Genomic DNA, 15154 nt, shown 5'->3' with positions numbered 1-15154 from the left:
AACGCAGTTGGGCAATTCCTGCTCCAGCACTGAGCAGTACGCTGCAACATTTTGACCCAATTAAGTCAGTTTTGTTCCCAAGAATGTTGTTTAGTTAATCAGAGGCTTATGTTTGCCTTGATGCTGAGGGAAGTGCAGACTGTTCTCTCTCAGGAAGGTCCTGTGCTCCGGTTGAAGGCAGACGTGTTGGGAGAATTGTTTGCAGGAAAAAACAATGCATTCTTGTGGCTTTCCATTTGCATGCTGGACCAATGTCTCCCAAACAGTGAAGGCTATTTAGTTTTTCTGATGTTCTGATACAAAGTGGAGCTGTTTAACCAAATTGTCTTTGGTACTTTTTGGATCTGCTTTGCTGCAACAGAGACTGTGTGTTACAAATGATAGTGGGCAGAAAAAGGTGCAAATTATAGGGACTTAATTAGGAAGGTAAAGGAACGGCATTGAACAACTCCATGAAGCCTATTTCAATTTAGAGCACATCTAAGCATAGGGATCATTTTTCATCACTGAGAAGAAAAGCTGTGCTGTATTTGACTGACAGGTTTTTACAGTCAGATGGCCACGTGGTATAACTTTATATCCTTTTTTTTCCTGGACATCCTCCTTTGGCCCTGGTTCCATCTCTTTATAACCCCTTCTGTAGGAGCTGGGATTTCTTATTTAAAAGTGAACTGTAAATAGCAGCATTTACTACTGCAGTATCTGGTGAATTCCCCTCTAATGTGGCTGAAGGAGCCAGCTTGGCGTTGGAGCCCACAAGGAGCGAGGTGTTGGCACTGATCCACAGCAGCCTAAGAACAGCACTCAGTGCATCCTCATAAAAAGGGATGCAAGTGCTTCTCTCCAGGCAGGTATATAGGGTGCTTAACACCTCAGCCTAATGGAGACAGGCCAGCAACCTCCTTGAATCTTCTATATGGTTCGGTACCCTTGATACTTTGCATCACATTGTAACCCCGCTTAAACTCATCTCTTAGTCATGCACATGTGTTTTCCTATGAACCACTTTATGTATCCATCACATGAGCTTTGTGAGGTTTCAGCAATGAACATGTATTAAACCCTTTGAGATCCAGAGATGAAAGGAGCTGTGGTGTACAGTGTTGCGGTGGCGGCACGCTGACTCAGTGCAGTATGACTGCAAAATAACAGTCCTTAAAAAACAGTGATGCGGAGCCTGGCAAGGTCTCCTTTTCTCTGTGGGACACACAGGGCAGTATGTGTTTTATACAAGGGAGTTTTTTAGGGGCTGAGAGACCTCCATGAAAAAGAGAGACTTTTCCTAGCATTCACTTTCTAAACTTGGGTGGTTAGTGATCCTCTGGTGGCTGCCCACAGGCATAGGATTACCTGAGCAGAGCTGGTATGTGGACAGAGATTTTTCATTAAGGATTATGTTAGTTCTCTTATAAGTCTCTTCCCTGAAAGCACAGTGGATCCTTCTCCCAGGGAAGGAGCAGGTTGGAGGTGTTCAACCTTTGCCCAGTCTCTGGTATTCTTTGATGTTTATAGAAACCCTTTCTGGGCTTCCATTCCAGGATGTGTTTTTTGGCTTGTCTGTACATGCCAGACTGGGAAGTGCAGTGTGCAATGTGATACTTCACATGCACTGTTGTGTACATGAGTGTTTTCACAGGACTGATACAATTTAAGGGAGTGTTTCTCAACTTTGCTGGAGAGACATTTTTCTTTAGAGCCACATCTTTGGGTAAGATGCTCCTTAAGAGTACGTGGGTGTGACAGGGGTCCATCCCTGGGCCTGTCTAACATAGGCCTGACCCTGTCTCTGGGCTCCCCACCCACCTATCTCGCCTGCCATGCCTTGATGGAACAATAATTATGATGTTACTCAGGTGGGAGGCTGCCCATTTACTACCTCAACACTAGGGGTCGCTATCTACCGCTCCAAACCTCCCCTACACAGTGGCCCATGCCTCGTAGATGGTATATAAATGTTGACCTGTGCCCTAAGGCGCTGGGGTCTGAGCATCCCCTGTCACTGCACCCCCCTGGCACTGGGGTCTGAGTACGGTAGTGTGCCCCAACGAGGCCCCCTCCTCCCCAAATAGCCTCAGCCCAGTCCAGCAGATAAACCAATAACATAAATACGAGCCCCTGGGCTACAACATAATACAAGTCATACAAGCCACACTCTGGCTCCTTGAAAACTCCAAACTGTTCCTCGCATATTGAGCACCCCCCAGCTCTGGGTACCTTGTAGATTCCTGGAGTCTCATTAGCCACAGCAACAGTCTGGCCAGCAGCCAGTGTTCCTGGGTAGTTTTGCTGTTCAGGAGCTCTCTTGCCCTGGCTGCTTGCCAGAGACCTCCCCCTGCCAACCTCGGCCCTGGAGTTTATATGTGCCCAGAGGCCTATCCCCTTCATGTCAACTGACCAGCCTGGGTGGTTGGGCTATTAGACCCTACCCTCCTGGTGCTTGATGTTCCTGTAGACTCGGGTATTAAAGGGGCAACCCTGCCTCTTAGTAACAGGGCTGAGGTTCCCTGTTACAGTGCGCTAGCACAATGGTCTAAAGCAGGGGTGCTCAACTTCCAGCCTGCAGGCCAAATCTTTCCATGATTTCCAGCCCACAATGCTCCCCAGAGGTCAGGAAATTTGGCAATGGGGGAGCAATGACAATCAATATGGTCATGCTCCCATGCTGCCAAATTCCTAAAAGCTGGTTGAGTTTTGGAAATTCTCCCCCACACTGCTCTCTGCAGCTAGATCAAGGCTGGGCCCATGCCCCCTGTCCACCTGTGGCTTGATCAGGGCACAGTGAAGCCCCTTTTCCCTTCAGCAGGGCTGGGTTGGGGCCAGGCTGCCTTCCCTTGCTCCTGACCCCCACATGAGGTCCCACCATGACCGCTTTAGGTGCCAGGCCAAGGGCACCAGCCAGATCCGGCCTATGGAGAAATCAGCCACTGCCCATCTGGTCCATCAGCGAAAAAGGTTGAGCACCACTGGTCTAAAGTAATGGTTTCTTCTCTGTTTTCTGGTTCAGATCTCTCCTGGGAATGACAAGAAGTCAGAGCCATTGATTTTTTTTTAAATTTTTTGGTGCTGGTATGATCTCAGCATATTAGCTAGAGATGCAAGGCCCACCTGTCAATTGAGTGGCCAGAGGAACACGCTGTTACACTTAGGAACAGGCTAGTGCAGGAATTTTAGGGATGCAGCCTGACTCTGTTGCTTGAAAAACCTTTGGGCACCTGCAGGGCTCAGTAGCATGGCAGGGGAGAGAACTTTAGTATTGTATTCGCAATCCTCTGTGCTAACTCCTAGATGGGCATCCCTGCCAGCACCTCTCTCTCTAAGATCTGTTGCAGGTATGAAGAAGATACTAGATGTCTTTGACAGGGATAACACCAGCTCTAATGTAAACCAGGGAATCAGCCCAAGCCCCCAGGATGCCGTGCAGAAGTTACGTGCAAGTGTACAGCACACGGCTTTGAGTGTGTCTGCTGAGGTGTTCCCAGTGGGGCTGCAGTGTAACCATGGGGCCCTGCTCTGTGTCTTCAGGGGGCTTGTTGGGTGGCTCCGAGCCAGAAAGTTAATTTTCCGTATCATTTTGTCACGAGAGCATGCTTGAGTCCCCCTCAGGCCATCATTCATTGTAAACAGTCATGATTACCCGGAGCTAGCATGGCTGTTAAGTCTGTAGCCAGTGTCTTTTAAACACAATTACAAGAATTTCCATGGTAAACAAACAGTGCACAGACCCTGCCCTCTTACCCCGGCACCTGCTCGGAAGGGATTAGCGGTTGTAAAGCAAGCATGCTTGTCATTCCCTCCCCTCCCACATAGCTTTCCGAATTGAGTTTTGGATTATGTAACTCAAGCCAGAAACGGCCTGACCTGTGTTCCACTCCCCGTGGGAGCAGCCAGGAGCAGGACTGGGAGCTCTGATTTCTTGCAAACAGGGTTTTCATGGTGCTGACTCACACTTTTCAACAGAGCTTCTCCCATCATCAAAGAATAATGTACCAAATTTGGTGGGCTGCTTTGGATGTCTTTCTTGCACAATGCTGTGCTGTGTACATGGTCTGTCAAGTTCAAAACATACCGGTAATGAAGGAAACTTGCAGTTATAGGTGCAGTTTAAACATTGAACTGTCCCACTTGCCCTTGGGCTGAATATGCTGCAGAGGCTAAAATTTCCATTAGCCAGTCTGATTCCTGCTCTGTTGCAGGAGTTTGTGTATTTGGCCCTAGTTCTTGGCAAGCAGTCTTTCATCCATTTTTCTACAGCCCTTCTTTAATTGTGTTACTGTCTTGCCCCTTTTTCTGCTAGCCGTGAACACCTGTGCTGTCAACAATGGTGGCTGTGAGCACAATTGTCTGCAGCTGACGTTAACTCAACACCGGTGCCAATGCCGGCACAACTATCAGCTGAAGGAGGATGGCAAGCATTGTATCTGTGAGTCTCCCCTGGGCTCTGGGGGTGAATTGGGAATGGAGAAGCACTGCCCTCCCCCTTTTCCATTGCTTTTCTAAGCTTTGGAGCACAGCCAGAGCAGAGCCTGTGGGAGCTCTGTGGTGTGGTTCCTGATGCTTCCCTAAAGGAGGGAGTCAGGCACAAAATGGTTAATGATAACTAGGTGACTAGCCTATGTATCTAACTAAACAGAAACCATCAGGATGCCTCAGTTGCCTGCTCCAATGTTGAGCATATCAGAAAGAGATGAAACTCTCCAGTAGGAAAGAGTGCCAATTCTGCATGCTATATTGCCTGAGACATCTTCCGGGGATTATTTTGGAAGCTGAGGAAGAGCAGCTGGAGCCCAGCCAAACACAGTGAAACTGTTTCAGGCCACATGCTCCTGAGCACACTACAGGGCAGCAGTCTCCATCAGTGAAACAGGAACCCTTCCTCTCTCCTCTGGCCATCAGACCATTCCTGGCAATTATGTCCTGTTCTCTCCATGGGGTGAGGAGGGGCAGTGCTGGAAGTCAGAAGGAACAGGAGTCCAAGCATCTTGCTGACAGTAGTTGGCATGCAAGCTGTGAAGGGAAAGGTTTGGGCTGTGGGGCTCCTCAGGAAATAGGCCTATCTGGGATGTTAAAAATAGAGTGTCTGGGCAGATTTCTCAGTTGTGTGTCTGCCTGGCCCCTGGCATGGGTCAGAAATGGGTCAGATCCCTGGGGAAAGCTGTTGAAAGGAGCTGGCCCTGCTCTTCCCCCCTGCTGGGCTCTCTGGCCGTGCTTGTGCCAGCACTCCTCTGGAAAGGCTCCAGCTAGCTCAGCCCATTGCTTTTCCAGGAACTCATACTGCGTCCCTCGTCTTTTAGATTGAGACAGAAGCTGCAAGCCCTGAATACTCATCTCGTTAATAAAGGCTCCACAGGCATAACCTCTGGTGTCCTGGCCTCATTGCTCCTGATTGCATTTGGTTTCCCCATACCTCTCCCTGAGGCTGCACTTGGGTATGATGGAGGTTAATCTGGGCAGGTGTGCAATGAGGTTGTTTTGCTCTGTGCTTTGTCTCTGCAGTGAAGAGCCCATGTGCTGATCGAAATGGAGGCTGTATGCACAAATGTCAAAATCACCGTGGCATGGCACACTGTGAGTGCCATCCTGGCTACCGGCTGGCAGCTGACAACAAGGCCTGTGAAGGTACAGTACGCACACCATGAGGAGATCTGAAGCCCTCTCTCTCCCTTCTCTTAAAGACCCCCAAGGTAGGGGAGAGCACCACCTCCCTTGGAAGCCCATTTCAAACTTTGGCCACCCTTACCATGAAGAAATTTTTCCTGATATCTAGCCTAAATCTGCTCTCTGTCAGTTTGTGACCATTGTTCCTTGTTACCCCAAGAGGCGCCCTGGTGAACAGAGCATCTCCGATCCATTGCTGCGTTCCCCTAATGAATTTGTAGGCAGCCACAAGATCACCTCTCAGTCTTCTCTTGCAGAGGCTGAAGAGATCCAGGTCCCTCAGTCTCTCCTCATAGGGCTTGTCCTGTAAGCCCCTAACCATATGAGTGGCCCTCCTCTGGACCCTCTCGAGTCTATCAACATCCTTCTTGAAGTACGGCACCCAAAACTGGATGCAGTACTTCAACTGCTGCCTGACCAATGCCACATAGAGGGGAAGTATCACCTCCTTGGATCTATTTGTCATGTATCTGCTGATGCATGATAAAATGCAGTTAGCTTTGCTGATGATTTCATCATGCTGACGATTCATATTCATCTTGGAGTCCACTATTCAGTAGCTGAATGTTTGTCAGCCCCTTCCCCCAGTTACAGAACTTCAACTTAACCACTCATAGGGATATTTTCTGCTTTTACCTAATAGAAGATCCAGGAGTGCAGACAGAAGTGACAATTTTTGCCCTATGTGGCCCCAGAAAGTGATCTATAGCTGTGACCAAACACAAGTGTATAGCTACAGACCGCTTCAAAAATGGCCAATCAGGCTAAAATCTGAACCCTCGTTGCATGAGGGTTCAGATGAAGATGTTTCAAAACAAAAGTGTCTTCTGTAACTTGTGTCTGCCTGCCTGCCAACCTCCAAGTTGTTTTCAGAATGGGAGGGGGGAAGGGAGCAGAAGGACTTAGGTCTGGAGTTTTTTCAGCCCCCGCTGTAGGGTGGAGCAGGTGTATTGGAGTCCCCCAAAGGGGGGCAGGGTCCAATTCACCCACCCCACCCTCCAGCACCATCTGGGAAACCTCTTGGATGAGCTTCCTCTTCTCCCTTTCCCCCCTCCCATTCTGAAAACAGGGCAGACTGACAGGGAGGAGGGGTCATTGCTAGGGCAAACCAGATGCAGGCTTGTAGCCAGCAACTAGATTCCCCTCCAGCCTTGGAACCAAGAGTGAACTTCTGTTTGGTCGGGTTTCGCTGTAACTCAGAACACTTCCTGCAAAGCATTCTGAGTTACAGCGGGAAGCTGCACTTCTGTCTGCGCCCCAGGAGACCAGGTACAGAAACCCTGCAAAATTCCACCCTTGAGGACTCTGAAATGCAGGCAGCCATGCTCTCTGGGGAACATTTTCCTGGCAGAACTTGCTGGCTGGGTGTGCTGACTGCCTGTTTTCTCTTGCAGATGTGAATGAGTGTGCAACTGGACTGGCCATGTGTGCACACAGCTGTCTCAACACTCGGGGCTCCTTCAAATGCACTTGTAACCCCGGGTATGAGCTGGGAGCAGATGGCAAGCAGTGCTACAGTAAGTGTAGATTGTCCTGAAGGAGCCCCTTGCCCTCAGGCAACCTGGAGAGATCTCTTTGCTTATCAGGATTCAGGAGGGAAAGAAGCAGCACTGAGATGACCCCTGGGACTGACAGACTTTCATGCTTTATTGCTCCATAGCAGCTGATACAGTGAGCATTACTGGCATTCTCGCTGGCACATTTCCCAGGATGTTAATGTGACTGTTGTTCCCCCACCCAAGAAGAAGCCATGCCAGGTCCTTAAAGGGCTGGTGCCTCTGGCTGCAGTGAGGGGGAGCTGCTGGAAAGCAATGAGCCAAATTTTGCTCTTGGCTAGCCCTGAAGGGATAATCAAGGAGTTGCAGAGCTGTAATTGGAGGTAGAACTTGACCTCACATGGTTCATTTAGCTCCATCCAGGGATGAAACAAATGTCCAAGGTCGGGAAGATGCAAAGCAAGCTTCAGGCACAAGCTCTTTGTCAGCTGAAAAAAGACTGGCCGGATAATCAATTGTCCACAGACATTTAAAGCACTGCTGGCTGTTGCTGTGAAAGGACCACCCTGGGCTTCCTCCTGGTCATTATACATGCATATGATAGTGGGTTTAATGTTCTCTTAGCTGGGTTTTATCTCTACGTGTGCTCATGCTTGCAATAGTTGTCCTCTGCCAGCCATTGCTAACTGTCTGGGCAGAAGGAGAGTGGAGTGTTCCAGTAGGTTTATCCTTCCGTCTTTCCCAGTCCTGCTGCTAAGGCACTCACTGCTCATCTGAGGCTAAAAACAGATGTCACATTTCTCTGGGAATGAAATTTTCCATTCTGGGATCGTACAGATGTACAACTCCATTGTCCCATGTTACATCCCTGTGAAGTACCAATATAACACTTTTTCTCCCGCCCAATCAGAGTTAATTTGAGGTAATTCCCATTCAATCTGTCTGTGTAAATAACTGTCCTGCTCCTGTTTTGATGCAAGTCAAAGCCCAGGACAGTCAGATCCCAATAAGCCCAACAACTGCTAGTGGCCTCGGTGTTCACATTAAACTTGACTTAAGAAGAAATCAAGTTGAACTGACAGGGTCTGGCAGCGATATGCAGTGCAGGGCTGAAGCTGTATCCCACTGAAGCCCTGAGATAAGACTTATTTCCCCCCAAATAGCACAGCTTATTGAAGCCTGCAGATCATATAAAGATATTTCCCTTAACATGATTGTTTTGTTTTAAACAAGCAAGGTTCCCTCCTGTCTTGGACAGAGATGAGAAATGAAGTCAGCTAGGTTTATAGAGCATCATTTCAGGAAGCCAAACATGAGCCTGAGAGCTGTAGATCTTCTCTATGAAGGGCTAACTGAAGGTTGTAACTGCTCTGGCAAAGGTGGCCAGTCTCTTCTTGGCTGCTGCTGTTCGCTGGTCTGCAGGTGACTTTGGTACATGTGGAAGATTCTCTAAGCCCGGTGCTTTTAGTCAGGTTTGTTTGTTGGTGCTGCTGGTAAAAGATGTAAGACTCTGGACCAGGTAGTCTAAATCAGTGCCTTCCCCACATCCCCTGCACTTGCTGGTATCAGCTACCTCTGCTGCGCTGTGAAATGGCCACCTCTCCAAGTGAGAGGATGTCTCACCCTCTGCACCTGCTTCCGTGAAGCTCTGGCTTCTTCCTGAGACAAAGGCCCCAATTTGATGATTTGTATAGTATTAATTTTCTTCAAGCCTCCTTCTCAGGTGCCTCAGAAGCAGAGACTTGCCTTCCCTAACGCTCTGATTGCTTTACTGTGGTAACAGAGAGACAGGAATGCAATGTTCTCCAACTCACTCTCCCCTTTAATCCTCCGGAGACCAGAGCGAAAGGCAGATCTGCTCTCCTCACTGGGGCATGTCTCTAGTGACTGCCCAGAGGGACACAGCATTTGTGGGCCACATGCTCCTGCCCCTGACCTCACCTGCTCAGGATACTACCAGGGCTTCACAAAAATACCCAACTGCATTTCATGCATTAAAAATAGGAATTTGTTTTGGGGAAGCACAGAACAGAGCCAAGGGCCTTGCAGGCACAAGTCCTTTTGTGCTTAAGGAAAGTAAAATAACCAGCTTTATTTTCAAGGACATGATTAATAAACTTTGTATCAGCCATAGACTCCTCAGTTGAAACCTCTTTATACTGTGGCAAAAGCCTTGTGTATCTTTGCATCTAATGTTTCTTCCAGCATGTCAGGCACTGGGTCCAGCTCCTCTAGCTGTAGGGATCTAAGTATTTCTGTCATTAGCTCTGTGCTGCTGTTCCCATTTCTAGTTGTCATCAAAACTTGATGTGCTGAAATGAGGAAGGTATGGGGCTAACTTCTGGCTGGCAGCATGTACTGGAGCATAGCAGAAATCAGGAGCCAGTGATGGGACCAAGTAGTGGGCTCAATCTGCCCATGTCCAGGTCTGTCCAAAAGGTGATGCAGAGACTGCTCCACAACACAGTTGTGCAGGGATAAGGGGGCCTGGCCTGGCACCGGGAGGGGTGTATGTTTGTGTGTTGCTTCCTTTGCCAGAAGTGGATCCAGGCACAGCTAGTCTTATTCCTTGTCCTTTGCAGGTTATTTCTATTCTCATGATTCCTGGGAGCTATGTTTAGACAGATATATTTTATCCACATGTTAAGACCTGCTTGGTTTCAGTTGGTAATGCCCAGCAGTAGGTCCCCATCAGACTGTGGCACAATGGACCTACAATGGATCATGGCTCAGTCATGATCCTGGGACAAATGCAGTGCTACAGAATGCTGCATACGTACTCATGCAGCCTGTCTGTCTGCTTTCCAGGGATAGAGATGGAGATCGTGAATAGCTGTGAGGCCAACAATGGTGGATGTTCCCATCTTTGCCGTCACACCAGCTCTGGTCCAGAGTGCACCTGTAACTTGGGTTACCAACTCGATGAGGATCAAAAAACTTGCATTGGTAAGGAGCAGAGAAGTCGCTGTTGTTTGTATCACGTAGAAAGCCCTGATCAAGGACCAACCTCCACTATGCAAGGGAGTGCTTTTCTTCTGGTCATGAAAACTTTCCATCTTCAAGCCATAACTTTAACCTCATATGTGATCTTTTCAGGGCCAGGCAGAGCCATACACTTGTTTTCCCTCTACAGGTTTCCCAGTGGCTTGTGCCACTGGCTGTAGTGGGGGAAGGATTTATCAAGAACTGTTGGAAAGCAGGGACTGGGCATGTGTGATGTATGTTTAACTGGGAGCCAATTTGTGGAGCCAAGAACATACTCCATGGAAGGCAGAACCCCAAAGCAAAGTAACCTAAAGCTGCCAGAGCAGCAAGGGTGACAGAAAGCTGATGGAGTTTCAATGGAAAATGATTCTGCACCTGGGAATGCAATAAGAACACCTCAAATATAATCACAGCTGCACCCATCCCAGCAGCAGGGACTTCCTCTCGTGCCTCCGCCACCCCTACACACATATACATATCAGCCCAGCATTTTCACAATCACATCTGGACTGTACAAAGCACTCTGCCATCTGAGAATACTTGTGAACCACAGGACTACCTGACTAAGAGTGCTCAGGGGTGGCTGTACCGTCTCTCTCATGCTTTCCTTGGGAGGCAAGTATTTCCTACTCGGGTGCACAGGTTTCCTTACTTCTGAGCTGGAAGGGAGATAGCCTGTCCTGGGAAACCTCTCTGTGTGGCATCCCTATGTGGCTTGTTTCAGGTGCCCAAAATATGGTCCTGGAATGAATGAGCAGAGGAGTGTTGCCTCTTGTGAACTGTGTCCATGGCAGGAGCAATGAAACAATCGACCAACAATCTCAGTGAGATGGATTGGCTGCCAGCTACAAGCAATCTATAACATGGCCCCATCTGGTTGTAGGAGGGAAGTATTCATACACCGGGTAGGAAGAAACTGCAGCTTGAGCCCCTTCTTCATAAATGCCGTAATCTTGATGTATGCATTTCACTTCAGACTGCATAGTTTCTTGTCCCATGTGGCAATTAACCTCACCAGGAATGCGTCACGCTCATGAGGCAGGCATTTCCTGAAGCAGGAACAAGGATTGCATAGCTTACTTGGGCACTGATTTGAATAGCTGTGTACTAGGAGTGCAGATCTGGCTGTGTCCTTGTCTCAGTCCTGCAGCTCATCTGCAGAGAGGGGTTAAGAAGTGCTAATGAGGCCACATCAGATCTATCATATGCATAGAGCTGGGGGTTCCAAAATAATGCAAAAAAAGGGATGAGACTTCTTTTGCACTGAAAGAAAGAATGTTATCTGCTTTCTATTGAAATGAAAAAGGACAGTAGTGGTGATGAGCAATCACCCATGGCCTAGGGACGGATTTTCATTTTTGGTGCAAAGTGCTGGCTGTGCTACTGAGCCTTAGGATCATTTCCCCTTTACAAAACCACCAATAACAAACAGAATAACATGCCCCACCAGGCAGGGTTACAATATTTCCAGTTCCAAAAAATAGGACACCTTTCAGAGGGACACCTCACTCCCCACCCACAGGCAGAGGGGCTCTGCCAGTGCCCCTCACCCCCCTGCCCTGGCCATGCTGGTGCCCCTCACTCCAGACCTGCAGCCCCCCATCCCTGTTGGTGCCCCTCACTCCTGACCTGCAGCCCTCTGGCCCTGCCAGTGCTCCTCACTCCTGACCTACAGTTCCCCCACTCCCCCATTCCCCCTAACCTTTCTGGAAGGGGTCCCCAGCTGCACCCGTCCCCACCAGGCCAGAGTGCATTAACTCCGATTCATGCAGGTGGCGGCGGAATGAGTCTGGCCCCGATGCAAGCGGGAGGGTATAAATGATGCTGTGGCACCTGCCCACCATGGGCTGGGGCTCCAGTGCTGCACCAGGTAGCCTGGCCACATCCCCCCAGGCAGCGTCTCCCGATCAGCCCAGCCCCACAAGTATGGGCACTGGATCCCGTGCCTCCGGCCTGGTCACAGAGCTTCTTGCTGCCATCAAAGGGCCCCCCCACCCCCTACCCTTACTGGAGGGGCAGGTGCCTGCCCCCCATCCCTGTGCCCTGCCACAGCCCTGGCACTTGGACACCTTTCTCCAGCACCAGCAGGCACCAGGCTCCCTCACACACCCATCCCCTCCACACACTCCTGCCCCCCCCACACCCCCTGACAGTCCCCAAGCCCTGTTCCTCTAACCCCTGCCCCCCACAGATTTACCTGCATCCAGCTGCTGAGGCTGCTCCCACAATGCTGCCTGGCTGCATGCTGGCCACCTATGTGTGCACGTGCAGATGCACATGTACCCGCTACCTCCCCCTGCTTCTGGACATTGGTTCATATTTCAAAAAACCACCCAGGCAGAGATCGGAGGGTCCAAAAAGAGGACATGTCTGGGAAAACCCAGATGTATCATAACCGTAGATTAACTCTCCATGAAATAAGACATACTGGACAAACCAGCTTGTTTGGCACTGACTCTGGTTCTCTGACAGATGATCAAGTGGAAGCTCTCTAAGAGCAGCTGTAGGCATTTCTGTAGAGGTTTCAGGAGGCAATCACAGCATCGGGCTATAAAGCATGGGCCAGGCATTTATGAGCCTGCTGGGCAAAGCACTCATCAGCCCTTCTGTTTGGCATGAAACCCAGATTGCTTGCTGCAGACCTGAGAAGCACTACTTGCTTTCTGTCACACATTAATCTACTAAAGTAATCCTCTCTGTTTCCAGCTCTCACCCAGGCATAGGAAAGCCCTTAACAAGCAATCCTCTTGTGGAGTGTGCAGACCAAGTTGCAGAGCATAAGGGTCTAATATTGTAGTTCATTGGAGCAGTGGGTACTCAGTGGGCACATCTACACGTGCACTTTAATGCGCAGTAGCCTATATTACTGCACATAAAAGCAGCATGTAAAAAAGCTGTGCGATTACACTAATGCTCAGTTAAATAGGCTACTGCGCATTAAGTGTCACCTAAAAATTGGTGCTACTGTGCATTAGTGCAGCCTAATGCATATTAATTTAGTACCTCACATTTGAGGTACTAAATTTAATATGCATTAGGAAAAGCACATTAATGCACCTGTAGATGTGCTCAGTGTGTCTGAAAATTAGTCTTTTATGAACCCTGCTTGAGGTCACACAGGGAATCAGTGAGGGACCTTGGAAGAGAACCACACAATTCTCACACTTTTCCCTTCTACTCAACCACTAAACCATGCTTCTTTTCTAGTTTACTTTCTGTTATGAATATTCAGTCCCTTCCTCAGTAGAGTGGATTCATACCTCGTCTTTAAAGATGAACAACAAACCCTTTTTAAGGTAAACAGGTTGTAGCCGTATTGGTCTAGAGGAAAAAGCAATCAGGGCTCATGGTAGAGGTGTTATCTTTTATTAGAAAAACCAAGATTTTTGCAAAAATCTTCTTTGTCTAATACAGGGGTGGGCAATTCTTTTGGGCAGAGGGCCGCTTACTGAATATTGGCAAGCCATCGAGGGCCATGTGACAGGTAGCCCAGGGCAGATTAATATTAATTTTCTAATAAATTAGAAAATTCTGGCCGCAGGCCAGATAGAATGGCTTGGTGGGCTGCATCCGGCCCCCGGGCCGCATTTTGCCCACCCCAGTCTAATAAAAGATATCACCTCTACCATGAGCATAGGCGGCAGAAGAGGTCGGGGGGCTAATGGGGGTCAGCTCCCCCAAATGGTGGGCAGCAGCAGACATTGCTTTAGGACAGCCTGGCCACAGGCTGCTGCACCGGGGGGAGGGGCAGGCACACTCAGATACCCTGCACACTTGCAGCCAGCCCAGCTGCATGCAGGCAGGTAAGTTTCTCTTAATTTTCTTTCTGTATCACCCTGGGCTTGGGGAGGAGTCAGGACAGATCGAGGCCTCCACAGTGCAGGAGAGAGTAGGGTAAGGGCAGGGCAAAGCCTGGCCCCTGGCCCACTCCCTGCTGCACTGTGGGGACTATCCCAGGAGCCAGTCCGTCCAGGACCCCATTCACCATGAATAGAGCCCGGCTGGGCCAGGTCATGGGACAGTCAGAGCCTGGTGACTTGTCTAGGGGCACAGGTGGGTGGCTCCCATCGCTGTGTGCACCACTGGGGGCCAAAGGGGAAAGGGGGATTTCCACCCTCCTCTCGGCTCTACCGTGCCACATTCCTGGATGAGCCTCCAGGCTCTGATTGTCCCATGACCTGGCCTGGCTGGGGCTCCGTTCATGGTGAATCGGGCCCTGGCTGGGCTGGGTCATGGGACAGTCAGAGCCCGGCACCTCGTCCAGGGGCATGGTGCTGGGCAGCCACGGGGGACTGGGGAGTATGTGGCCCCCTGATCTTTGCATGGGGCAAGGGCAGGCTGCAGCTACGAGCTGCACTCTACTTCCTGCCTCCGCGCCTTGCTGCCACTCCTTTGAAAGCAGCACAGCATGATGCCATGTGCCTCACTGCTCAGCTCACCCAGCAGCGGGATGCACGTAGCGCCGCCCGCCGCTTTCAAAGCAGCTGGAGCAGGGAGGTGTGGAGGCCTCTGGCCCAGTGATACAGCTGAGGCTGACCCACGGGTGGAGCGGGTGCATCCAGGGCTGAGGCCAGTGCATCCTGGGCTGGGAGGCAGCCAGGTCCGTTGCAGTGTCAGGCAACGCCGCTCCCTCCCTTCCCCCCGTGGCCCTTTCTCCGCCCCCTGCAGACTTTCCAATGGTGGGGGGCTATGCTCAGCCCCCTTCTCCCCCCCAAAGTTTTTTCTTCCTCCACCTATGACCATGAGCCCTGAAAACCGTTTTAAAACATTCCCAGACTATTTAACAGTAGTGTAAGAATGATGTTGTAGCCATCATGGTCCATAAATTATGAGAGGGAAGGATTTTGTAGGGTGATATCTTATATTGGATCAACTATGTAGCTGGGATAAAGTTAGATGAACTGTCAAATGCAAGACATTCTTCATCAGGTGTCTGATCACAGGAAGCTTCAGTGCTTGGCTTCCTGTAAGCAGAGACCTGATGAAGAATGTCTTGCATTTGAAAGCTTGTCTAACTT

The 15154-nt window shown here is 49.7% G+C and overlaps 1 protein-coding gene across 6 annotated transcripts in view; it reads left to right on the top strand.

The window, feature by feature from the left end:
• Positions 1-15154, top strand: part of MEGF6 (multiple EGF like domains 6) — a 323257-nt gene that overhangs the window by 255104 nt on the left and 52999 nt on the right. For all 6 annotated transcript variants that reach the window (XM_014523349.2, XM_014523344.2, XM_025212106.1 and 3 more), the window contains 4 exons: positions 4295-4420; positions 5494-5616; positions 7050-7172; positions 9960-10097. In XM_014523349.2, the coding sequence (XP_014378835.1) occupies positions 4295-4420; positions 5494-5616; positions 7050-7172; positions 9960-10097 (510 nt within the window). The remainder of the gene's footprint in view (positions 1-4294; positions 4421-5493; positions 5617-7049; positions 7173-9959; positions 10098-15154) is intronic.

This window comes from Alligator sinensis, unplaced genomic scaffold (assembly GCF_000455745.1).
Source record: "Alligator sinensis unplaced genomic scaffold, ASM45574v1 scaffold366_1, whole genome shotgun sequence".
In the NCBI taxonomy this organism is placed as follows: domain Eukaryota; kingdom Metazoa; phylum Chordata; order Crocodylia; family Alligatoridae; genus Alligator; species Alligator sinensis.
Note: the sequence above shows the minus strand (reverse complement) of the source record. Positions and strands in the feature narration are given on the sequence as shown.